The following is a 25141-nucleotide window of genomic DNA, read 5'->3' as shown; positions in this document are numbered from 1 at the left end:
TTAGGAGAACACCGCTGGCATTTCGGTCTGTTCGGTAGCAGAAAGCCTGAGGCAATTTTCAATATGACAACAATAAGCAGCTAGAGTAGCGGAGGCAGGTAGACGGGAAGACATGAAAAAGGTGTCTGAAAGGTGGTAAAGAACAAGCAATATTTAATCCAAAATCGTATTTTCAGTATGCACACGCTGGACCCTCTGGAAGACTCTCTGCAGACCTTCAGGTGAAATGAACAAAAGAGACAATAAACCATAAAGAAATGACATGCAAAGGCAAACATCGGGCCAAGAGAAGGAAAAGCCGAGAAATAAGACTGACAGATGGATCAGGATCCCAATAAAGAGACAAGTAGGTGGTCATTCTGCACGGCTATGACTTACTGTCCAGCAGACACTGCATTGGATCCTTCCCAAACATCAGCGATTCATGTGCTCCAATCATGTCAAGTAAGTGCTCCAAAAGAAAGAGGTCCACAACATGCTTGTTCGCTGTCACTGTAATCTGACAATAATATTAATAATTCATTATGTGACTCAAATATTACAATATAATATAATGTGACTTTCAAAACTGTGGTTCTCCAAAAATGATGTTCTAAATACAATCCCTTGAAAGGATTGCCCCACTGATCTCTGATCACTGCAGGCCTGCCTTGGAATAAATAACCCACCATGTTATATATACTATAGTTGTGCTGGGTCCATAAGAGCTTTTGTTAGCAGCTATTTGCCCTACTTATATAGGCCCAAATAGGGGACCACCATCCATGATGTTCATATGCCCTCGTGCAGCATATGGAAAGGATTATCTTATTTAGACCACCCTTTTAGCTAGATACAGTAGGGGAGCGGTGTTGGTTAATACTGTATATATTATTCTAGTGATAAAGGGATAGCCATCAATATCAGATCAACTGGAGTCTGACACCCCCTATCTTCGTCGATCAATGGAATGGGAATTCCCAGCAGTTACCAGCATGCGGAGGCATGGAGAGATAGCCCACGGAAGCACTCCGTAGTGCTTCTGTGGGGTTCCGTGCCTCCGTTCCACACTGCACCTTCCAGATTGCGGACCAATTCAAGTGAATCGGTCCACATCCATGATGCGATGCACAAATGGCCGGGTCCCGTATATTGCAGGCCGCAATACGGGCCTGGCCCGGGAGCGCCATCTGCATGAGACCTAATAAGCAGTTCTCCACTGCTGTATTCACAATTATGCACAGCAATAGGATCACATCATACAGCATTCCCTACTTGTTCAATGCACATAGCTTGCCTGGGTCATTTGCAGCCCGGAAGGTCTTTATGTTAAGGCATGTTTACACACACCGAGGAGCATCCAATTTTCTGGAAGGAAGTGTTCCTGCCGACAGTCAACTGTTTGTTAAGAAGAGGAGAAGCAACACATTTATGCAGCGATCATCTTCACAGTATGAGAATGAGGGATCGCGATTGCTCATTCTCATACAGCTGCATTGTTTCTGGGCAGCAGATTGCAGTTTAGACCGCACGATCTGGTGCCCCGAAACGATAATTTAGGTGCCTGCAAGAACGACAGGATATCTCAAAGAAAGATCTGCTGCACCTTTACACGGGCAGATTGTTGGGGACGTTCGTTCCCAATACTCTGCCCGATTATCTGCACGTCTAAGTCCACCTTAAGGTGCTGTACAACAATCTGAGGTTAGGTAACATATCTGTCCCAGAATGCACTACTGCACAGAACATAGAATTATAGGAGCTAAAAGTTTGTCAACAAGCTGTCGACTGGTTCCCATAGCAACCTGCAAACATTTCAGAAGAGTTTAAGACTATAATACAGGCTGTAACTCAGGATCAGTAAAAGCAATGCAATGTACTTAGAGTGTGACTGCATTTATGATGGACAGTATAGCTTTATATGAACTACCAAAATATATCGGACACAGTAATTTGTACAGAAATGATGTGCACACCCAAAAAGTTATATAAAAAAGTTATGTACAACAATACATAGATCACGATAGGCATGGGGACTACTAAGCAGCTCCTTACTTAACCATCTTGAGGGACTTTGTCCTTACAGTACCTCCATCCGTCAAACAGGGTTTGATTTGACTTTATCATGAGTTATTGCTGCTATGGGGGCCACATTGTGTATCTTTATTGTGGCTCCCCATTGCTGATCTACTTGTTTTAATTGCTTGTACTGTCATGGTAGTAATTAGAGATGAGCAAATCGAATCTCACAAAGGGGAATTCGATCCAAATTTCAGAATAAATTCGATTCACCTCGAAGCCAAATTTCCTCGTGCTTCGTGTTAGCCACCATCTTGATTGAAGATCCAGGACGAAATCCCGTGCGTGGTGACGTCACCTCGCGCCACTTGAGATTTTGTGCCAGATCTTCAAGCAAGATGGTGTCTGCAGGCCGTTGCGAGCAAATGAAGGCGGTAAATTTGATTACATTTTTTCATGTTAATTTTACACAGTTTTTACACTCAGATGCCGCAATCATGTATGAACGCGGCATCAGAGGGGTACAATGACGGGGGGCAGCGCTATTGCAGCTCCCTGTCATTGCACCCATATACAACAACAAAATGCACAAAGCAAATTTTTTTGTAAAATCAGCCGAATCAAACTTTTCAATAATTTGCTCATCTCTAGTAGTAATGTGTTGTTCAATATTTACCTTAATACATTTTTGTACATAACGTTTGGTTATATTTATAACATTGTTTTTTGCCCTTGTTGACACACATCTTCAAGGGTTATTCTCATCTGAGACCCTGGGTCTGGCCACCACCAAGTGCTATCCTCACAGAACTTAATGTGAGCGCACCGCATTTCTATCGGGCTGACGGAAATAGCCTAATAGGCTATTTTTAACGGCCCCATAGAAAATGAATGGAGGATGGCATGCGCAAAGCGTCCTCCACAACTTTCGGGGCTCCATTCTCAATATACGTGCGGGTCCAAGAGGTGGGACCCTCACCTATCAGACAGCGATATGCCCCCATTGTCTGAGATAGGAAAACCCCTTTTAACCCCTTAAGGACGCAGGGCGTATCGGTACGCCCTATTTCCCGAGTCCTTAAGGACTCAGGGCGTACCGGTACGTCCTAACTTGAAATCGGCATTCCGGCGCCCCAGGGGTTAATCGGAACGGGATTTCGGCTGAAATCATTCAGCCGGCATCCCGTAACAATGCAGGGGGGGGTCATTTGACCCCCCCGCATCGACGATCGCAGAAAACCGCAGGTCAATTCAGACCTGCGGTTTTCTGCGTTTCCGGTCCATTCGGGTGTCCTGTGACCCGATGAACCGGAAAAAGACTGCGATCGGTGGCGTAATTTTACACCACCTATCGCAGTCCGAGGATTTGGAGAGGCGGTGCTGGCCCTGGTGCTGAACGCCGCTGTCCAGGGTGCTGATTGGAGCAGGGGAGAGAGGCGCGAGATTCAAACTTCCTGCGCTCCTCTCTCCCCTCCTCTTCCTGTCCAGCACCCTGACCGTGCAGCACCGTCCAGAACGAGCTCCTGTGTCCCCACAATCGGCATCCATCACCCTCCTGCACCCATCGCCACCCAGGTAGGTTAGGGTCAGTGAGGGAGAGGCACCGTTAGGCAGGGAAAGAAGGGAAAAGTTAGTTAGAAAAAAAAAAAAAACTTTTATTTCAAACTTTCTTTGATCCATCCATCAGACCCCAGATCCCCCCCTGCCACTTGCCCCCCCCACCAGACCCCCCCACCACCAGACCCCCACCCCACCCCCCTTCCCCACCACCAACCCCCCACCACCAGCCCCCCCCCCCCCTCCCCTGACCACCAGCCCCCTTACCACCACTTTTTTTTTCTGCGTGCGCTGACTGGCCGGCACTTTTTAGCGTCCGTCCAGTGTTAGCGCATCGCCCGCCCCACCACCCCACCGACCGCTGATCAGCGTTGTACCGCTGATCAGCAAGTTTGAACTTTTTTTTTCCTAACACTTACCCTTTCTTTTTTTGCCTTTTTTAGTACGCGAACACCCGTTGCCCCCACACACACGCACATATAATAAAGGTTTCCACACACGCACACATACACGCACACACACCCATGGCCCGCCGGATGTTCTCGGCCGAGGAGGCATACGCCCAGATTGCCTCCGACTCTGAGAGCCCCAGTGAGGATGAGGATGACCCCACGTTCCTTTTATCATCCGCATCCTCCTCATCATCATCTGATGACGATGAGCCACCAAGGCGGCGGAGACGCCGCCAGGCGGAGCCAGGGGCCCCACATGCTAGGGATCCTGTGGCCCACCCCAGTACGAGCCGCCCTGGGGTTCGTACTGGTTTCCCGGCCCACCAAATAAGTCCACCGGAGCCCCCTGCCGATGAACTTAGCTGGTGTCCCCCAGTGGACTTTGAGCCTGAGATTCCGGATTTTGCTGGCAATCCTGGAATCCAGATTCCCACAGTGGGGTTTACTGAAATAGACTATTTTAGTTTTTTTTTCAGTAACCCACTGGTGAATCTGATGGTGGAGCAGACGAATCTGTACGCCCAACAGTTCGTCGCTCAAAACCCAGGCTCATTTTTGGCTAGACCCGGTGGCTGGACGCCGGTCAGTGCAGCCGAGATGAGGACATTTTGGGGCCTCGTGCTGCATATGGGTCTAGTCCAAAAACCCAGTGTCAGGCAATACTGGAGTGGGGACGTCCTATACCAGACCCCACTGTACAGTATGGTCATGACACGTCCCCGGTTTGAGGCCATCCGGAAATGTCTGCATTATTCCGATAATGCAGCATGTCCCCCCCGAAGTGATCCTGCCTATGACCGGCTGTACAAGATACGGCCGGTCATCGATCACTTTGGGGCCACATTTCAGCAGGCCTACGTACCTGGAAGGGAGGTCGCGGTTGATGAGTCTCTCGTTGCGTTCAAGGGGAGACTCAGTTTCCGCCAATATATTCCCACAAAGCGGGCGAGGTATGGCGTGAAGCTATACAAAATTTGTGAGAGTACCTCAGGGTACACTTACAAATTTCGTGTGTACGAGGGGCGAGATTCCCGGATTCAACCCCCAGAATGTCCCCCCACTCTGGGTGTTACCGGGAAACTCGTGTGGGACCTTATGTACCCACTGCTGGATAAGGGTTACCACTTGTACGTGGACAACTTTTATACCAGCATTCCCTTGTTCAGGTCCCTTGCCGCCAGATCCACGTTCGCTTGTGGGACCGTGCGGAAAAATCAACGCGGCCTCCCTGCCTACCCCCTCCAGGTACCTATCCCCAGGGGTGAGACCCGTGCACTTACCAGTGGAAACCTGTTGCTGGTCAGGTATAAGGACAAGAGGGATGTCCTTATGCTGTCCACAATCCACGGTAACGGCATCACCCCAGTCCCTGTGCGAGGTACCGCGGCAACGGTCCTCAAGCCCGATTGTATCGTCGCCTACAATCGGTATATGGGAGGAGTTGATCTCTCGGATCAAGTCCTCAAGCCATATAACGCCATGCGCAAAACCCGGGCATGGTACAAAAAAGTTGCGGTCTACTTGGTGCAGGTTGCCATGTACAACTCTTTTGTACTATCCCGAAGCGCTGGCAGCACAGGGACATTCCTCCAATTCTATGAGGCAGTCCTCAAGGACCTGATCTTTTCGGACCGGGAAAGAGCAGGCCGGAGTACCTCGGGAATTGGAGGCGCCCGGATCGTCCCTGGCCAACACTTTCCAGGTGTGGTCCCCCATACTGGAAAGAAGGGACGAACCCAAAAAAAGTGCAGAGTGTGTCGCAGGAGGGGGATACGGAAGGACACCACCACTCAGTGCGACACTTGCCCCGATCATCCGGGCCTCTGCGTTATCGATTGCTTCAGGGAGTATCACACTTCCATGGAGTACTAAATTTTTATAATCCCCAACAGTCCACTAGAGAACATAAAAAACTATGGCTCTCAGACTTTGGAGATACGGAAACATTTTTTTTTTCCCAAAAAAATATTAGTTTTAGTGCAGGCATCCTCAAACTGCGGCCCTCCAGATGTTGTAAAACTATAACTCCCAGCATGCCCAGACAACCTACAGCCATCAGCAGGGCATGGTGGGAATTGTAGTTTTACAACATCTGGAGGGCCGCAGTTTTTAGGATGCCTGCTTAGTGTCTCCAAAGTCTGAGAACCATACATATTGGGCATCGTCGCGTGCGTAAAAGTCGTCGCTATAAAAATAACTTTTGCCCAAACGCCTCGGATGAACGGTGTTAAAAATATAAAATAAAAACGGTGCCAAAACACTCATTTTTGGGCAAAATTTCCATTTGAATCCTTTTTGCCGGTAATAAAGCAAGGGTTAACCGCCAAACAAAACTCAATATTTATGGCCCTGATTCTGTAGTTTGCAGAAACACCCCATATGTGGTCGTAAATGGCTATATAGCCGCACGGCAGGGCATAGAACGAAGGGAACTCCATATGGTTTCTAGAAGGCAGATTTTGATGGACAGTTTTTTTTTTGACACCATGTCCCATTAGAAGCCCCCCCTGATGTAGCCTAGACTAGAAACTCCAAAAAAGTGACCCCATCTAAGAAACTACACCCCTCAAGGTATTCAAAAGTTACTTTACAAACTATGTTAACCCTTTAGGTGTTCCACAAAACTAAATAGCGAATGTAGAAACAATTTTAGAATTTTTTTTTTGTTACATTGCCTCAAAAAAGAGTAATATAGAGCAACCAAAAATCATATTTACCCCTAAAATAGTCCCAAAACAACAACCACCTTATCCCGTAGTTTCCTAGATGGGGTCACTTTTGTGGAGTTTCTACTCTAGGGGTGCATCAGGGGGCTTGAAAGGGTACATGGTGTAAATAAACCAGTCCAGCAAAATCTGCCTTCCAAAAACCATATGACATTCCCCTTCTTCTATGTCCTGCCGTTTAGCCAAATAGTAGTTTACGACCACATATGGGGTGTTTCTGCAAACTACAGAATCGGGGCAACCCATTTTGAGTTTTGTTTGGCAGTTAACCCTTGTTTTACTCCTGGAAAAAATTGATTATTTTGGAAAATTTTCCAAAAAATAGAAATTTCAAAATTGTTTCTCCATCTGCCATCAACTCTTGTGGAACACCTAAAGGGTTAACAAAGTTTGTAAACCCAGTTTTGAATACCTTGAGGGGTGTACTTTCTTAGATGGAGTCACTTTTTTGAAATTTCTATTCTAGGGGTGCAACAGGGGGCTTCAAATGGGACATGGTATAAACAAAACCAGTCCTGCAAAATCTGCCTTCCAAAACCCATATGGTGTTCCCCTCCTTCCATGTGCTCCCGTTCGGCCAAACAGTAGTTTACGACCACATATGGGGTGTTTCTGCAAACTACAGAATCGGGGCAACCCATTTTGAGTTTTGTTTGGCAGTTAACCCTTGTTTTACTCCTGGAAAAAATTGATTATATTGGAAAATTTTCCAAAAAATAGAAATTTCAAAATTGTTTCTCCATCTGCCATCAACTCTTGTGGAACACCTAAAGGGTTAACAAAGTTTGTAAACCCAGTTTTGAATACCTTGAGGGGTGTACTTTCTTAGATGGAGTCACTTTTTTGAAATTTCTATTCTAGGGGTGCAACAGGGGGCTTCAAATGGGACATGGTATAAACAAAACCAGTCCTGCAAAATCTGCCTTCCAAAACCCATATGGTGTTCCCCTCCTTCTATGTGCTCCCGTTCGGCCAAACAGTAGTTTACGACCACATATGGGGTGTTTCTGCAAACTACAGAATCGGGGCAACCCATTTTGAGTTTTGTTTGGCAGTTAACCCTTGTTTTACTCCTGGAAAAAATTGATTATATTGGAAAATTTTCCAAAAAATAGAAATTTCTAAATTGTTTCTCCATCTGCCATCAACTCTTGTGGAACACCTAAAGGGTTAACAAAGTTTGTAAACCCAGTTTTGAATACCTTGAGGGGTGTACTTTCTTAGATGGAGTCACTTTTTTGAAATTTCTATTCTAGGGGTGCAACAGGGGGCTTCAAATGGGACATGGTATAAACAAAACCAGTCCTGCAAAATCTGCCTTCCAAAACCCATATGGTGTTCCCCTCCTTCTATGTGCTCCCGTTCGGCCAAACAGTAGTTTACGACCACATATGGGGTGTTTCTGCAAACTACAGAATCGGGGCAACCCATTTTGAGTTTTGTTAGGCAGTTAACCCTTGTTTTACTACTGGAAAAAATTGATTATATTGGAAAATTTTCCAAAAAATATAAATTTCAAAATTGTTTCTCCATCTGCCATTAACTCTTGTGGAAGACCTAAAGGGTTAATAAAGTTTGAAAAAACAGTTTTGAATACCTTGAGGGGTGTAGTTTCTAGAATGGGGTCATTTTTGGGAGGTTTCTATTATCTAAGCCTCACAATATGACCTCAAACCTGAACTGGTCCATAAAAAGTGGGATTTTGAAGATTTCAGAAAATTTCAAAATTTGCTTCTAAACTTCTAAGCCTTGTAACATCCCCAAAAAATAAAATATCATTCCCAAAATGCTACAAACATGAAGTAGACATATGGGGAATGTAAAATCATCACAATTTTTGGGGGTATTACTATGTATTACAGAAGTAGAGAAACTGAAAGTTTGAAATTTGCTAATTTTTCAAAATTTTTGGTAAAAACTGTATTTTTTTATGCAAAAAAATTAACTTTTTTGACCCAATTTTAGCAGTGTCATGAAGTACAATATGTGACGAAAAAACAATCTCAGAACGGCCTGGGTAAGTCAAAGCGTTTTAAAGTTATCAGCACTTAAAGTGACAGTGGTCAGATTTGCAAAAAATGGCCAAGTCCTTAAGGTGAAATAGGGCCGAGTCCTTAAGGGGTTAAGGAGTATTCTGGTTGTGACAAGTAATCCCCTATCCAAATGCTAGGGGATAACTATTAGATTGGTGAGGTCCTACAGCTGGAACCCACAGCGATCATGATATGGGATGACCCGTACCTCGCAGGCCCCCCGAAATGAATAGAGTGGCAGGTCGGGCATGCACACTACTGCTCTATTTATTTCTATGGGAGTTCTGGAAATAACCAAGAGAGGCAGAGCATGTTTCACTTGCCACTCTGTTCATTTCAGAGGGTCCTGAGGGGTACAGGTGCCCCCCTTATACTGATTGTTGGGATCCCAGTGTTAGGGCCTGTGACGGACTGAACCATCACTGGGGCTGCTGGAGAGGCCTGAGGGCTAGCCTCCTTCCTATGGACAATAGACCCAGAACTATGGAGACCCCCCAGGCTCATTATTCTACAAAGGGAAAAATCAGTTTCTGCCTGTGAGTGATTACATTATCCAATTGTGCTGATTAATTGTATTACATGTGTGTGTTTTCTGCCTGTAACTGCATGTGATTGGTTTATGTAAGAAATTGTCTCAGTCTTCCACAAGGTGCCCCATGGAAGTGTCCCTTGCTGGAAGACCTGCATAAAAGGCTGACCAAGTTGCCGCATTAAAGTGTCCTGTTCTACCCTTCATGAAGTCTGGGCTCATGTTTGGGGGGTTGGAGAACTACACTCTGGGGACTGCTATAATCATTATACTCTCCAGAGTATAATCCCTAGCTCTTGTAAGAGCTGTTCCTGTTCCTGCATCGCTCTCTGAGGAAGACCTACTGGAACCTGGAAGCCTTGTCGTAGGTCCAGGGTGGGTAGAAGACGGCGAGATCCCAACCAAGCTGCGGCGGTTCGTGGGGTCAGCAGTGCTTACGGTGTCAAGTGGATTGCTTGGATTCCTCGGGAAGCACTAGGAGCATCCATCAACGGAGGTACCCAGTCAGGGTGCCAGGAGATTCGTTACAGGGCCCCCACCAATCTAGTAGTTAACCCCTAGCCTTTGGATAGGGAATAACTTATCACAACCGGTATGATAAGTTATTTAACATATGTTATCTACGTTTTGGTGGTGCTCGCCATCTTGTTACTTTTAATATAAACTGTCAAATGATGGTCAGAGATTATGCAGATAACTACTTTAAGGAGGTATAGATTATTTGTTATTTTTTACTGAAAACTTATAAAATGTTTACCTGATTTTTATGCAGTTCAGAGAGTTGGTCATCACATTCAGTAAGGACAGAGATGACGGTGTCTTTAACTTCCTTATCAATTACACTCTGGATAAGATTATCAAGATATCTGTCCTGTTCAGTTTCTGTGTTTAGTTCATCCACCTGGAAAAAAGTATTAAAAATAAAATTGTAAAAATATGTTTTACTCCATGACATGGACATACAACTCCAATGTTATAACATTCCTCCCTATACCAGCTGCCCCAGTAAACCAAGAGAAAATAGTGAAACTGGTGGACTACATGAGTGATGTCCATCTGGTGGACCTAGAGCCATGTCACGAGGGTATCAAGAGCCACGTCTGACTCCGTTATACCCGGGGTCAGGAAGTCGCAGCGGGTGGCTGCGCGCTCTATATCTAAAGATCACGGTGTTTCTTAGTTATTGTTTTCTGTGTTTGCCTTGCTATCCTTTTTGTCTCTCTCAGGGATCCGTAGCTTCTCCTCCTCAGCTGTTTCTTGTCTGCCACTCCCTACCTCCTTATATTCTCCCCTCACACTTCTTTAGTTGCCAGTTATAGAGCTTCCTGCCTGGACATCTATACTGACCCACTGGAGTGGTTAATCCTGGTTGTTGTTCCTGTGTGCTACCCTCCGGATCCCTGTTTGGCTTATTGTTGTCTCTTGTTGTCGCCCACCTGGGAATATATGTTGAGTCTGTGTTGTCTGTCCTCCCCTTGGTGTTTTCCCTTAGAGTTAGTGGTGCGGACTAGTGTTCCCATCGCCCTGTTTACTACCTAGGGCTCAGCTCAGGGAAAGCCAGGGCTTTAGGCACGTGATCGGCGTACGGGTGAGGAACCCGTCTAGGGACGTCAGGGCAGCCAGGTGCCAGCCGCCAGGTGAGTCAGGGGTCACCATCTTCCCTCTCACTTGGGCAGGGCCTTCCTCGTTCCCTCCCTCTGTGTTACGTATGTGATAGCCGCGCCGACCGTGATAAGCCACCTACGAAGCTGCAATGCTTCACATTTGAGGCTAGCTTTTATTTTTACATTTTTATTTGAGGTCGGAACATTTTATAGGTAGTCGGATCCATAGTAATGTCCACGGCCAATCCCATGGGATTGGGACCAATCATATTGCATTTTTACCAAACGTCTAAAGTGTAACACAAATAAGGTGGATTACAGACTGAAACAAATGCCACGCACCACATTTTCTTGTGGCAGTTTATTAATTGGGTGCACCATTTTTTTTTTAATCTTAAGTAGGCCAACCAAGAGTTGGAGGTTGTGTCTAATCTACCACACAGCATGCACCACCGTGATACATTTGACTGTCTGATCTAACTGAAGTATAAGACAGCAATATTAAATCTGCCCCAATGTCTTCCTTGGGATAACCCTTGTACAGGTAAAAAAGAATGAGCAAGAAAAGAAGGGCCCCACTATTCATGAATTGATGTGAGAACATGTAACAGTATGTGGCCCCTTTTCTTGACTGCACATGGCAGCATTCTGACATGCACGATTAAATCCTGAATTTCCCATATCCCACAGGTCTTTATATTATCAAAAATGTATATCCAAAGAAGATCCAAAGCAGGAGAGGCCTTTGGTGTTGTACAGTGGCCTAGGGAGTAGAGTTGAGCGAACACCTGGATGTTCGGGTTCGAGAAGTTCGGCCGAACTTCTCGGAAATGTTCGGGTTCGGGATCCGAACCCGAACCGAACTTCGTCCCGAACCCGAACCCCATTGAAGTCAATGGGGACCCGAACTTTTGGGCACTAAAAAGGCTGTAAAACAGCCCAGGAAAGAGCTAGAGGGCTGCAAAAGGCAGCAACATGTAGGTAAATCCCCTGCAAACAAATGTGGATAGGGAAATGAATTAAAATAAAAATAAAAAAAATAAAAATGAACCAATATCAATTGGACAGAGGTCCCATAGCAGAGAATCTGGCTTCACGTCAGCAGAGAATCAGTCTCTTCATGCCATAGCAAAGAATCTGGCTTCATGTCAGCAGAGAATCAGTCTCTTCATGCCATAGCAGAGAATCTGGCTTCATGTCAGCGCAGAATCAGTCTTCATGTCATAGCAGAGAATCAGGCTTCACGTCACCCACCACTGGAACAGGCCACTGTCACATATTTAGGCCCCGGCACCCAGACAGAGGAGAGAGGTCCCGTAACAGAGAATCTGGCCTTATGTCAGCACAGAATCAGTCTTCATGTCATAGCAGAGAATCAGGCTTCACGTCACCCACCACTGGAACAGGCCACTGTCACACATTTAGGCCCAGGCACCCAGGCAGAGGAGAGAGGTCCCGTAACAGAGAATCTGGCCTTATGTCAGCACATAATCAGTCTTCATGTCATAGCAGAGAATCAGGCTTCATGTCACCCACCACTGGAACAGGTCACTGTCACACATTTAGGCCCCGGCACCCAGGCAGAGGAGAGAGGTCCCGTAACAGAGAATCTGGCCTTATGTCAGCGCAGAATCAGTCTTCATGTCATAGCAGAGAATCAGGCTTCACGTCACCCACCACTGGAACAGGCCACTGTCACACATTTAGGCCCCGGCACCCAGGCAGAGGAGAGAGGTCCCGTAACAGAGAATCTGGCCTTATGTCAGCGCAGAATCAGTCTTCATGTCATAGCAGAGAATCAGGCATCACTTCACCCACCACTGGAACAGGCCACTGTCACATATTTAGGCCCAGGCACCCAGGCAGAGGAGAGAGGTCCCGTAACAGAGAATCTGGCCTTATGTCAGCACAGAATCTGTCTTCATGTCATAGCAGAGAATCAGGCTTCACGTCACCCACCACTGGAACAGGCCACTGTCACACATTTAGGCCCAGGCACCCAGGCAGAGGAGAGAGGTCCCGTAACAGAGAATCTGGCCTTATGTCAGCACAGAATCAGTCTTCATGTCATATCAGAGAATCAGGCTTCACGTCACCCACCACTGGAACAGGCCACTGTCACACATTTAGGCCCCGGCACCCAGACAGAGGAGAGGTTCATTCAACTTTGGGTTGCCCCGCAATATAATGGTAAAATGAAAATAAAAATAGTATTGAATGAGGAAGTGCCCTGGAGTAGAATAATATATTGTTAAGGGGAGGTAGTTAATATCTAATCTGCACAAGGGATGGACAGGTCCTGTGGGATCCATGCCTGGTTCATTTTTATGAACGTCAGTTTGTCCACATTGGCTGTAGACAGGCGGCTGCGTTTGTCTGTAATGACGCCCCCTGCCGTGCTGAATACACGTTCAGACAAAACGCTGGCCGCCGGGCAGGCCAGCACCTCCAAGGCATAAAAGGCTAGCTCTGGCCACGTGGACAATTTGGAGACCCAGAAGTTGAATGGGGCCGAACCATCAGTCAGTACGTGGAGGGGTGTGCACAGGTACTGTTCCACCATGTTAGTGAAATGTTGCCTCCTGCTAACACGTTCCGTATCAGGTGGTGGTGCAGTTAGCTGTGGGGTGTTGACAAAACTTTTCCACATCTCTGCCATGCTAACCCTGCCCTCAGAGGAGCTGGCCGTGACACAGCTGCGTTGGCGACCTCTTGCTCCTCCTCTGCCTTCGCCTTGGGCTTCCACTGGTTCCCCTGTGACATTTGGGAATGCTCTCAGTAGCGCGTCTACCAACGTGCGCTTGTACTCGCGCATCTTCCTATCACGCTCCAGTGTAGGAAGTAAGGTGGGCACATTGTCTTTGTACCGGGGATCCAGCAGGGTGGCAACCCAGTAGTCCGCACACGTTAAAATGTGGGCAACTCTGCTGTCGTTGCGCAGGCACTGCAGCATGTAGTCGCTCATGTGTGCCAGGCTGCCCAGAGGTAAGGACAAGCTGTCCTCTGTGGGAGGCGTATCGTCATCGTCCTGTGTTTCCCCCCAGCCACGCACCAGTGATGGGCCCGAGCTACTTTGGGTGCCACCCCACTGTGAACATGCTTCATCCTCATCCTCCTCCACCTCCTCCTCATCCTCGTCCTCCTCGTCCTCCAGTAGTGGGCCCTGTCTGGCCACATTTGTACCTGGCCTCTGGTGTATCGTCATCGTCCTGTGTTTCCCCCCAGCCACGCACCAGTGATGGGCCCGAGCTGCTTTGGGTGCCACCCCGCTGTGAACATGCTTCATCCTCATCCTCCTCCACCTCCTCCTCATCCTCGTCCTCCTCGTCCTCCAGTAGTGGGCCCTGTCTGGCCAAATTTGTACCTGGCCTATGGTGTTGCAAAAAACCTCCCTCTGAGTCACTTCGAAGAGACTGGCCTGAAAGTGCTAAAAAATGACCCCTCTTCCTCCTCTTCCTCCTGGGCCACCTCCTCTTCCATCATCGCCCTAAGTGTTTTCTCAAGGAGACATAGAAGTGGTATTGTAACGCTGATAACGGCGTCATCGCCACTGGCCATGTTGGTGGAGTACTCGAAACAATGCAACAAGGCACACAGGTATCGCATGGAGGCCCAGTCATTGGTGGTGAAGTGGGTCTGATCCGCAGTGCGACTGACCCGTGCGTGCTGCAGCTGAAACTCCACTATGGCCTGCTGCTGCTCGCACAGTCTGTCCAGCATATGCAAGGTAGAGTTCCACCTGGTGGGTACGTCGCATATGAGGCGGTGAGCGGGAAGGCCGAAGTTACGCTGTAGCGCAGACAGGCGAGCAGCGGCAGGGTGTGAACGCCGGAAGCGCAAACAGACGGCCCGCACTTTATGCAGCAGCTCTGACATGTCGGGGTAGTTGCGAATGAACTTCTGCACCACCAAATTCAGCACATGCGCCAGGCAAGGGATGTGCGTCAAACTGGCTAGTCCCAGAGCTGCAACGAGATTTCGCTCATTATCGCACACCACCAGGCCGGGCTTGAGGCTCACCGGCAGCAACCACTCGTCGGTCTGTTGTTCTATACCCCCCCACAACTCCTGTGCGGTGTGGGGCCTGTCCCCCAAACATATGAGTTTCAGAACGGCCTGCTGACGTTTACCCCGGGCTGTGCTGAAGTTGGTGGTAAAGGTGTGTGGCTGACTGGATGAGCAGGTGGAAGAAGAGGAGGAGGAAGCTGAGTAGTAGGAGGAGGAGACAGGAGGCAAAGAATGTTGCCCTGCGATCCTTGGCGGCGGAAGGACGTGCGCCAAACAGCTCTCCGCCTGGGGCCCAGCCGCCACTACATTTACCCAGTGTGCAGTTAGGGAGATATAGCGTCCCTGGCCGTGCTTACTGGTCCACGCATCTGTGGTTAGGTGGACCTTGCCACAGATGGCGTTGCGCAGTGCACACTTGATTTTATCGGACACTTGGTTGTGCAGGGAAGGCACGGCTCTCTTGGAGAAGTAGTGCCGGCTGGGGACAACATACTGTGGGACAGCAAGCGACATGAGCTGTTTGAAGCTGTGTGTGTCCACCAGCCTAAATGACAGCATTTCATACGCCAGTAGTTTAGAAATGCTGGCATTCAGGGCCAGGGATCGAGGGTGGCTAGGTGGGAATTTACGCTTTCTCTCAAATGTTTGTGAGATGGAGTGCTGAACGCTGCCGTGTGACATGGTGGAGATGCTTGGTGACGCAGGTGGTGGTGTTGGTGGTACATCCCATGTTTGCTGGGCGGCAGGTGCCAACGCTCCTCCAGAGGCGGAGGAAGAGGCCGAGGCGGCGGCAGCAGCAGCAGAAGAGGCCGAGGCGGCGGCAGCAGCAGAAGAGGCCGAGGCGGCAGCAGCAGAAGAGGTAGCAGGGGGAGCCTGAGTGACTTCCTTGTTTTTAAGGTGTTTACTCCACTGCAGTTCATGCTTTGCATGCAGGTGCCTGGTCATGCAGGTTGTGCTAAGGTTCAGAACGTTAATGCCTCGCTTCAGGCTCTGATGGCACAGCGTGCAAACCACTCGGGTCTTGTCGTCAGCACATTGTTTGAAGAAGTGCCATGCCAGGGAACTCCTTGAAGCTGCCTTTGGGGTGCTCGGTCCCAGATGCCGGCGGTCAGTAGCAGGCGGAGTCTCTTGGCGGCGGGTGTTCTGATTTTGCCCACTGCTCCCTCTTTTGCTACGCTGTTGGCTCGGTCTCACCACTGCCTCTTCCTCCGAACTGTGAAAGTCAGTGGCACGACCTTCATTCCATGTGGGGTCTAGGACCTCATCGTCCCCTGCATCGTCTTCCACCCAGTCTTGATCCCTGACCTCCTGTTCAGTCTGCACACTGCAGAAAGGCGCAGCAGTTGGCACCTGTGTTTCGTCATCATCAGAGTCGTGCTGAGGTGGTATTCCCATGTCCTCATCATCAGGAAAAATAAGTGGTTGTGCGTTAGTGCTATCTATCAAGGTCATGTTACCAGTGGGGTTCCACAGGGATCTGTACTGGGACCGATTTTGTTTAATATCTTCATAAGTGATATTGCAAAAGGCCTCGCTGGTAAGGTTTGTCTTTTTGCTGATGACACAAAGATAGGTAACAGGGTTGATGTTCCTGGAGGGAAACGCCAAATGGAAAAGGATTTAGGAAAACTAGAAGAATGGTCAGAACTCTGGAAACTGAAATTTAATGTGGATAAGTGCAAGATAATGCACCTGGGGCGTAAAAACACAAGGGCAGAATATAGAATATTTGACACAGTCCTGACCTCAGTATCTGAGGAAAGGGATTTAGGAGTAATTATTTCAGAAGACTTAAAGGTGGGAAGACAATGTAATAGAGCAGCACGAAATGCCAGCAGAATGCTTGGATGTATAGGGAGAGGTATAAGCAGTAGAAAGAGTGAAGTGCTTATGCCGCTGTACAGAACACTGGTGAGACCTCACTTGGAGTATTGTGCGCAGTACTGGAGGCCATATCTCCAGAAGGATATAGATACTCTAGAGAGAGTTCAGAGAAGAGCTACTAAACTAGTACATGGATTGCAGGATAAAACTTACCAGGAAAGGTTAAAGGACCTTAATATGTATAGCTTGGAAGAAAGAAGAGACAGAGGGGATATGATAGAAACTTTTAAATACATAAAGGGAATCAACTCGGTAAAGGAAGAGAGCATATTTAAAAGAAGAAGAAAATACCACAAGAGGACACAGTTTTAAATTAGAGGGGCAAAGGTTTAAAAGTAATATAAGGAAGTATTACTTTACTGAGAGAGTAGTGGATGCATGGAATAGCCTTCCTGCAGAAGTGGTAGCTGCAAATACAGTGAAGGGGTTTAAGCACGCATGGGATAGGCACAAGGCCATCCTTCATATAAGATAGGGTCGGGGGCTATCCATAGTATTCAGTATATTGGGCAGACTAGATGGGCCAAATGGTTCTTATCTGCCGACACATTCTATGTTTCTATGTTTCTATGTTTCTATCTCTTCCACCCCTGGGGAAGGGCTAGGTGGATGCCCTTGGGAAACCCTGGCAGCAGAGTCTTCAAACAGCATAAGAGACTGCTGCATATTAAACCCCTTCTTTTAAATTTCCAAATAAGGTTATACTCTTGGCTCACTAACATATCCTGTTGAGGCATAATGGAGCTACAACATGAACCTAACCAGATTTATACCATACGTTTGGTTCTTTCATCAAGTTATCTTTTCTTTTATGTTAATTTATGTTCCTTCATTTTTTGACCTGTACAGTCATGTTACAACGTTATGATGTAATAACACACTTTCTCATTTTGTACCATGTACACCTGTACTATTTCTCAATTGCCATTTTAAGCTATGTATTAATATTTAAAAAACAATAAAAATTGTTGATACAAAAAAAAAAAAGAGACTGCTGCATAAGTTGAGGCTCAGACAGTTTCCCTGATATGCATGGGGGTGATGTGACAGACCGATGGGCTTGGTTTTCATGCGCCATCTGTGCGCTTTCTGCAGAAGACTGGGTGGGAGATAATGTGAACGTGCTGGATCCACTGTCGGCCACCCAATTGACTAATGCCTGTACCTGCTCAGGCCTTACCATCCTTAGAACGGCATTGGGCCCCACCAAATATCGCTGTAAATTCTGCTGGCTACTGGGACCTGAGGTAGTTGGTTCACTAGGACGTGTGGCTGTGGCAGAACGGCCACGTCCTCTCCCAGCACCAGAGGGTCCACTAACACCACCATGACCATGTCCACGTCCGCGTCCGCGTCCCTTATTAGATATTTTCCTCATTGTTCCCGTTCACCACAATTTTGAGAATGGCAAATTTGGGAATAGTTTTTCAACCCAGAACAAAAAATGTGCTTTTACGGTCACTAGAAATAACTTGACCAGCTAAAACAGTACAGATTTGGTTGAATAGAAATGTGAGGCCTGTTTTCTTTTTTGCGCTGTGTGACAGGTATAGGTTTATTCACAGAATTAGACTTCTATCTGCACGGTAGCGTGTGTCTTAGGTTTTTCTGAATGACACTATCAGCACCTTCAATGTAAGATATCCTTTTTGGGATAGATTTCAAGTAGGCCTCATATAGCAGAAACTAGTTATTTTGAGAATGGCAAATTTGGGAATAGTTTTTCAACCCAGAACAAAAAATGTGCTTTTACGGTCACTACAAATAACTTGACCAGCTAAAACAGTACAGATTTGGTTGAATAGAAATGTCAGGCCTGTTTTTTTTTTGCGCTGTGTGACAGGTATAGGTTTAATCACAGACTCAGACTTCTATCTGCACGGTAGCGTGTGTCTTAGGTTTTTCTGAATGACACTATCAGCACCTTCAATGTAAGATATCCTTTTTGGGATAGATTTCAAGTAGGCCTCATATAGCAGAAACTTGTTATTTTGAGAATGGCAAATTTGGGAATAGTTTTTCAACCCAGAACAAAAAATGTGCTTTTACGGTCACTACAAATAACTTGACCAGCTAAAACAGTACAGATTTGGTTGAATTGAAATGTGAGGCCTGTTTTTTTTTTGCGCTGTGTGACAGGTATAGGTTTAATCACAGAATTAGACTTCTATCTGCACGGTAGCGTGTGTCTTAGGTTTTTCTGAATGACACTATCAGCACCTTCAATGTAAGATATCCTTTTTGGGATAGATTTCAAGTAGGCCTCATATAGCAGAAACTAGTTATTTTGAGAATGGCAAATTTGGGAATAGTTTTTCAACCCAGAACAAAAACTGTGCTTTTACGGTCACTACAAATAACTTGACCAGCTAAAACAGTACAAATTTGGTTGAATAGAAATGTCAGGTCTATTTTTTAGGCGCTGGGTGACAGGCTCAACTTGCCCCTGATGTAGTATATGGCCAAAAAATAACCACACTATTGATGGTTAAATGCACTTGGGTGACACAGGCTCAGCCTGCAGCAGATGTAGTATATGGTCAAAAAATAACCAGACTGTTGATGGTTAAATGCACTTCGGTGACACAGGCTCAGCCTGCAGCTGATGTAGTATATGGCCAAAAAATAACCAGACTGTTGATGGTTAAATGCACTTCGGTGACACAGGCTCAGCCTGCAGCTGATGTAGGATATCGCACAAAATAACCACACTATTGATGGTTAAATACACTTGGTAATAGCTTGTGCTGTCGCACCACAAGCCACAAAATGGCCGCCGATCACCCCAGAAAAAAGTGATCTAAAAACGCTCTGGGCAGCCTCAAAAAAGTGAGCAAGTCGATATTAGCACTTCAATGATCCACAGCTGCAGATCGATCACAGAATGAAGTCTTTTGGAGGAGTTAACCACCTCCGGACCGCCTAACGCAGATTCGCGTTCCGGAGGTGGCAGCCCTGTGCAGAGTCACGCATATACGCGTCATCCCGCGCGAGCCGAGACTTCCTGTGAACGCGCGCACACAGGCGTGCGCGCTCACAGGAACGGAAGGTAAGAGAGTTGATCTTCAGCCTGCCAGCGGCGATCGTTCGCTGGCAGGCTGGAGATTTGTTTTTTTTAACCCCTAACAGGTATATTAGACGCTGTTTTGATAACAGCGTCTAATATACCTGCTACCTGGTCCTCTGGTGGTCCCCTTTGTTTGGATCGACCACCAGAGGACACAGGTAGCTCAGTAAAGTAGCACCAAGCACCACTACACTACACTACACCCCCCCCCGTCACTTATTAACCCCTTATTAGCCCCTGATCACCCCTGATCACCCCATATAGACTCCCTGATCACCCCCCTGTCATTGATTACCCCCCTGTCATTGATCAACCCCCTGTAAAGCTCCATTCAGACGTCAGCATGATTTTTACGGATCCACTGATAGATGGATCGGATCCGCAAAACGCATCCGGACGTCTGAATGAAGCCTTACAGGGGCGTGATCAATGACTGTGGTTATCACCCCATATAGACTCCCTGATCACCCCCCTGTCATTGATTACCCCCCTGTAAAGCTCCATTCAGATGTCCGCATGATTTTTACGGATGCACTGATAGATGGATCGGATCCGCAAAACGCATCCGGACGTCTGAATGAAGCCTTACAGGGGCATGATCAATGACTGTGGTTATCACCCCATATAGACTCCCTGATCACCCCCCTGACATTGATTACACCCCTGTCATTGATCAACCCCCTGTAAAGCTCCATTCAGATGTCTGCATGATTTTTACGGATCCACTGATAGATGGATCGGATCCGCAAAACGCATCCGGACGTCTGAATGAAGCCTTACAGGGGCATGATCAATGACTGTGGTTATCACCCCATATAGACTCCCTGATCACCCCCCTGTCATTGATTACCCCCCTGTAAAGCTCCATTCAGATGTCCGCATGATTTTTACGGATGCACTGATAGATGGATCGGATCCGCAAAACGCATCCGGACGTCTGAATGAAGCCTTACAGGGGCATTATCAATGACTGTGGTTATCACCCCATATAGACTCCCTGATCACCCCCCTGTCATTGATTACACCCCTGTCATTGATCAACCCCCTGTAAAGCTCCATTCAGATGTCCGCATGATTTTTACGGATCCACTGATAGATGGATCGGATCCGCAAAACGCATCCGGACGTCTGAATGAAGCCTTACAGGGGCATGATCAATGACTGTGGTGATCACCCCATATAGACTCCCTGATCACCCCCCTGTCATTGATTACCCCCCTGTAAAGCTCCATTCAGATGTCCGCATGATTTTTACGGATGCACTGATAGATGGATCGGATCCGCAAAACGCATCCGGACGTCTGAATGAAGCCTTACAGGGGCATGATCAATGACTGTGGTTATCACCCCATATAGACTCCCTGATCACCCCCCTGTCATTGATTACCCCCCTGTAAAGCTCCATTCAGATGTCCGCATGATTTTTACGGATGCACTGATAGATGGATCGGATCCGCAAAACGCATACGGACGTCTGAATGAAGCCTTACAGGGGCGTGATCAATGACTGTGGTTATCACCCCATATAGACTCCCTGATCACCCCCCTGTCATTGATTACACCCCTGTCATTGATCAACCCCCTGTAAAGCTCCATTCAGATGTCCGCATGATTTTTACGGATCCACTGATAGATGGATCGGATCCGCAAAACACATACAGGCGTCTCCGTGGAGCCTTCGGGGGGGTGATCAATGACTGTGGTGATCACCCCATATAGACTCCCTGATCACCCCCCTGTCATTGATCAGCACCCCTGTCATTGATCACTCCCCCTGTCATTGATCACCCTCTGTAAGGCTCCATTCAGACATTTTTTTGGCCCAAGTTAGCGGAATTATATATTTTTTTTCTTACAAAGTCTCATATTCCACTAACTTGTGTCAAAAAATAAAATCTCACATGAACTCACCATACCCCTCACGGAATCCAAATGCGTAAAATTTTTTAGACATTTATATTCCAGACTTCTTCTCACGCTTTAGGGCCCCTAGAATGCCAGGGCAGTATAAATACCCCACATGTGACCCCATTTCGGAAAGAAGACACCCCCAGGTATTCCGTGAGGGGCATATTGAGTCCATGAAAGATTGAAATTTTTGTCCCATGTTAGCGGAACGGGAGACTTTGTGAGAAAAAAATTAAAAATATCAATTTCCGCTAACTTGTGCCAAAAAAAAAAAATTTCTATGAACTCGCCATGCCCCTCATTGAATACCTTGGGGTGTCTTCTTTCCAAAATGGGGTCACATGTGGGGTATTTATACTGCCCTGGCATTCTAGGTGCCCCAAAGCGTGAGAAGAAGTCTGGTATCCAAATGTCTAAAAATGCCCTCCTAAAAGGACTTTGGGCACCTTTGCGCATCTAGGCTGCAAAAAAGTGTCACACATCTGGTATCGCCGTACTCAGGAGAAGTTGGGGAATGTGTTTTGGGGTGTCATTTTACATATACCCATGCTGGGTGAGAGAAATATCTTGGTCAAATGCCAACTTTGTATAAAAAAATTGGAAAAGTTGTCTTTTGCCAAGATATTTCTCTCCCCCAGCAAGGGTATATGTAAAATGACACCCCAAAACACATTCCCCAACTTCTCCTGAATACGGCGATACCACATGTGTGACACGTTTTTGCAGCCTAGGTGGGCAAAGGGGCCCATATTCCAAAGAGCACCTTTAGGATTTCACAGGTCATTTACCTACTTACCACACATTAGGGCCCCTGGAAAATGCCAGGGCAGTATAACTACCCCACAAGTGACCCCATTTTGGAAAGAAGACACCCCAAGGTATTCCGTGAGGGGCATGGCGAGTTCCTAGAATTTTTTATTTTTTGTCACAAGTTAGTGGAAAATGCTTATTTTTTTTATTTTTATTTTTTTCATACAAAGTCTCATATTCCACTAACTTGTGACAAAAAATAAAAACTTCCATGAACTCACTATGCCCATCAGCGAATACCTTGGGGTCTCTTCTTTCCAAAATGGGGTCACTTGTGGGGTAGTTATATTGCCCTGGCATTCTAGGGGCCCAAATGTGTGGTAAGGAGTTTGAAATCAAATTCTGTAAAAAATGACCAGTGAAATCCGAAAGGTGCTCTTTGGAATATGGGCCCCTTTGCCCACCTAGGCTGCAAAAAAGTGTCACACATCTGGTATCTCCGTACTCAGGAGAAGTTGGGGAATGTGTTTTGGGGTGTCATTTTAAATATACCCATGCTGGGTGAGAGAAATATCTTGGCAAAAGACAACTTTTCCCATTTTTTTATACAAAGTTGGCATTTGACCAAGATATTTCTCTCACCCAGCATGGGTATATGTAAAAAGACACCCCAAAACACATTCCTCAACTTCTCCTGAATACAGAGATACCAGATGTGTGACACTTTTTTGCAGCCTAGGTGGGCAAAGGGGCCCATATTCCAAAGAGCACCTTTCGGATTTCACTCGTCATTTTTTACAGAATTTGATTTCAAACTCCTTACCACACATTTGGGCCCCTAGAATGCCAGGGCAGTATAACTACCCCACAAGTGACCCCATTTTGGAAAGAAGAGACCCCAAGGTATTCGCTGATGGGCATAGTGAGTTCATGGAAGTTTTTATTTTTTGTCACAAGTTAGTGGAATATGAGACTTTGTATGAAAAAAAAAAAAAAAAAATCATCATTTTCCACTAACTTGTGACAAAAAATAAATAATTCTAGGAACTTGCCATGCCCCTCACGGAATACCTTGGGGTGTCTTCTTTCCAAAATGGGGTCACTTGTGGGGTAGTTATACTGCCCTGGAATTCTAGGGGCCCAAATGTGTGGTAAGGAGTTTGAAATCAAATTCTGTAAAAAATGACCTGTGAAATCCGAAAGGTGCTCTTTGGAATATGGGCCCCTTTGCCCACCTAGGCTGCAAAAAAATGTCACACATCTGGTATCTCCGTACTCAGGAGAAGTTGGGGAATGTGTTTTGGGGTGTCATTTTACATATACCCATGCTGGGTGAGAGAAATATCTTGGCAAAATACAACTTTTCCCATTTTTTCATACAAAGTCTCATATTCCACTAACTTGTGACAAAAAATAAAAACTTCTATGAACTCACTATGCCCAAGTTAGTGGAATATGAGACTTTGTAAGAAAAAATAAATAAATAAAAAATCATCATTTTCCGCTAACTTGTGACAAAAAATAAAAAGTTCTATGAACTCACTATGCCCATCAGCGAATACCTTAGGGTGTGTACTTTCGGAAATGGGGTCATTTGTGGGGTGTTTGTACTGTCTGGCCATTGTAGAACCTCAGGAAACATGACAGGTGCTCAGAAAGTCAGAGCTGCTTCAAAAAGCGGAAATTCACATTTTTGTACCATAGTTTGTAAACGCTATAACTTTTACCCAAAGCATTTTTTTTTTACCTAAACATTTTTTTTTATCAAAGACATGTAGAACAATAAATTTAGAGCAAAATTTATATATGGATCTCGTTTTTTTTGCAAAATTTTACAACTGAAAGTGAAAAATGTCATTTTTTTGCAAAAAAATCGTTAAATTTCAATTAATAACAAAAAAAGTAAAAATGTCAGCAGCAATGAAATACCACCAAATGAAAGCTCTATTAGTGAAAAGAAAAGGAGGTAAAATTCATTTGGGTGGTAAGTTGCATGACCGAGCAATAAACGGTGAAAGTAGTGTAGGTCAGAAGTGTAAAAAGTGACCTGGTCTTTCAGGGTGTTTAAGCACTGGGGGCTGAGGTGGTTAATCTGCCTAATCTCGCCCTAACGTCGCAGCAGCAACCTCTCCCTATGCTTGAATCAGCAGAGTGACGTGCAGCGCTACGTGACCCAAGCTTATATAGAGGCTGGGTCACATGCTGCACTGGCCAATCACAGCCATGCCAATAGTAGGCAAGGCTGTGATGGCCTCTTGGGGCAAGTAGTATGATGCTTGTTGATTGGCTGCTTTGCAGCCTTTCAAAAAGCGCCAAGAAAGCGCCGAACACCGAACCCGAACCAGGACTTTTACTATACAGTTCGGGTTCGTTCATCCCTACTAGGGAGCAGTACAGTGTAATCTATCAGACATGCATACATTCTGATTTGTTGTTGGTATAGGTATAATAAATAATATTGCAATAGATAGGTTATAGATAAAACAGGGCTAATAAACACAATTTTGTCACAGGACATGCACAATATACAAAAAATAGCACAGGGATAATATTCCCAGTGAAGTCAGAGCTCCGAGATGATGAATACAGTGATGTCACAGTAAAGGGGTAATGCACAATATGATG

The 25141-nt window shown here is 46.2% G+C and overlaps 1 protein-coding gene across 2 annotated transcripts in view; it reads right to left on the bottom strand.

The window, feature by feature from the left end:
* Window positions 1-25141, bottom strand: part of LOC120986835 — a 129032-nt gene that overhangs the window by 5169 nt on the left and 98722 nt on the right. For both annotated transcript variants that reach the window (XM_040415540.1, XM_040415539.1), the window contains exons 9-10: window positions 10053-10196; window positions 379-499 (exon numbers count right to left, since the gene is read on the bottom strand). In XM_040415540.1, the coding sequence (XP_040271474.1) occupies window positions 379-499; window positions 10053-10196 (265 nt within the window). The remainder of the gene's footprint in view (window positions 1-378; window positions 500-10052; window positions 10197-25141) is intronic.

Source organism: Bufo bufo, chromosome 1 (assembly GCF_905171765.1).
Source record: "Bufo bufo chromosome 1, aBufBuf1.1, whole genome shotgun sequence".
In the NCBI taxonomy this organism is placed as follows: Eukaryota; Metazoa; Chordata; class Amphibia; order Anura; family Bufonidae; genus Bufo; species Bufo bufo.
This window is presented reverse-complemented; position numbering and strand designations above follow the sequence as displayed.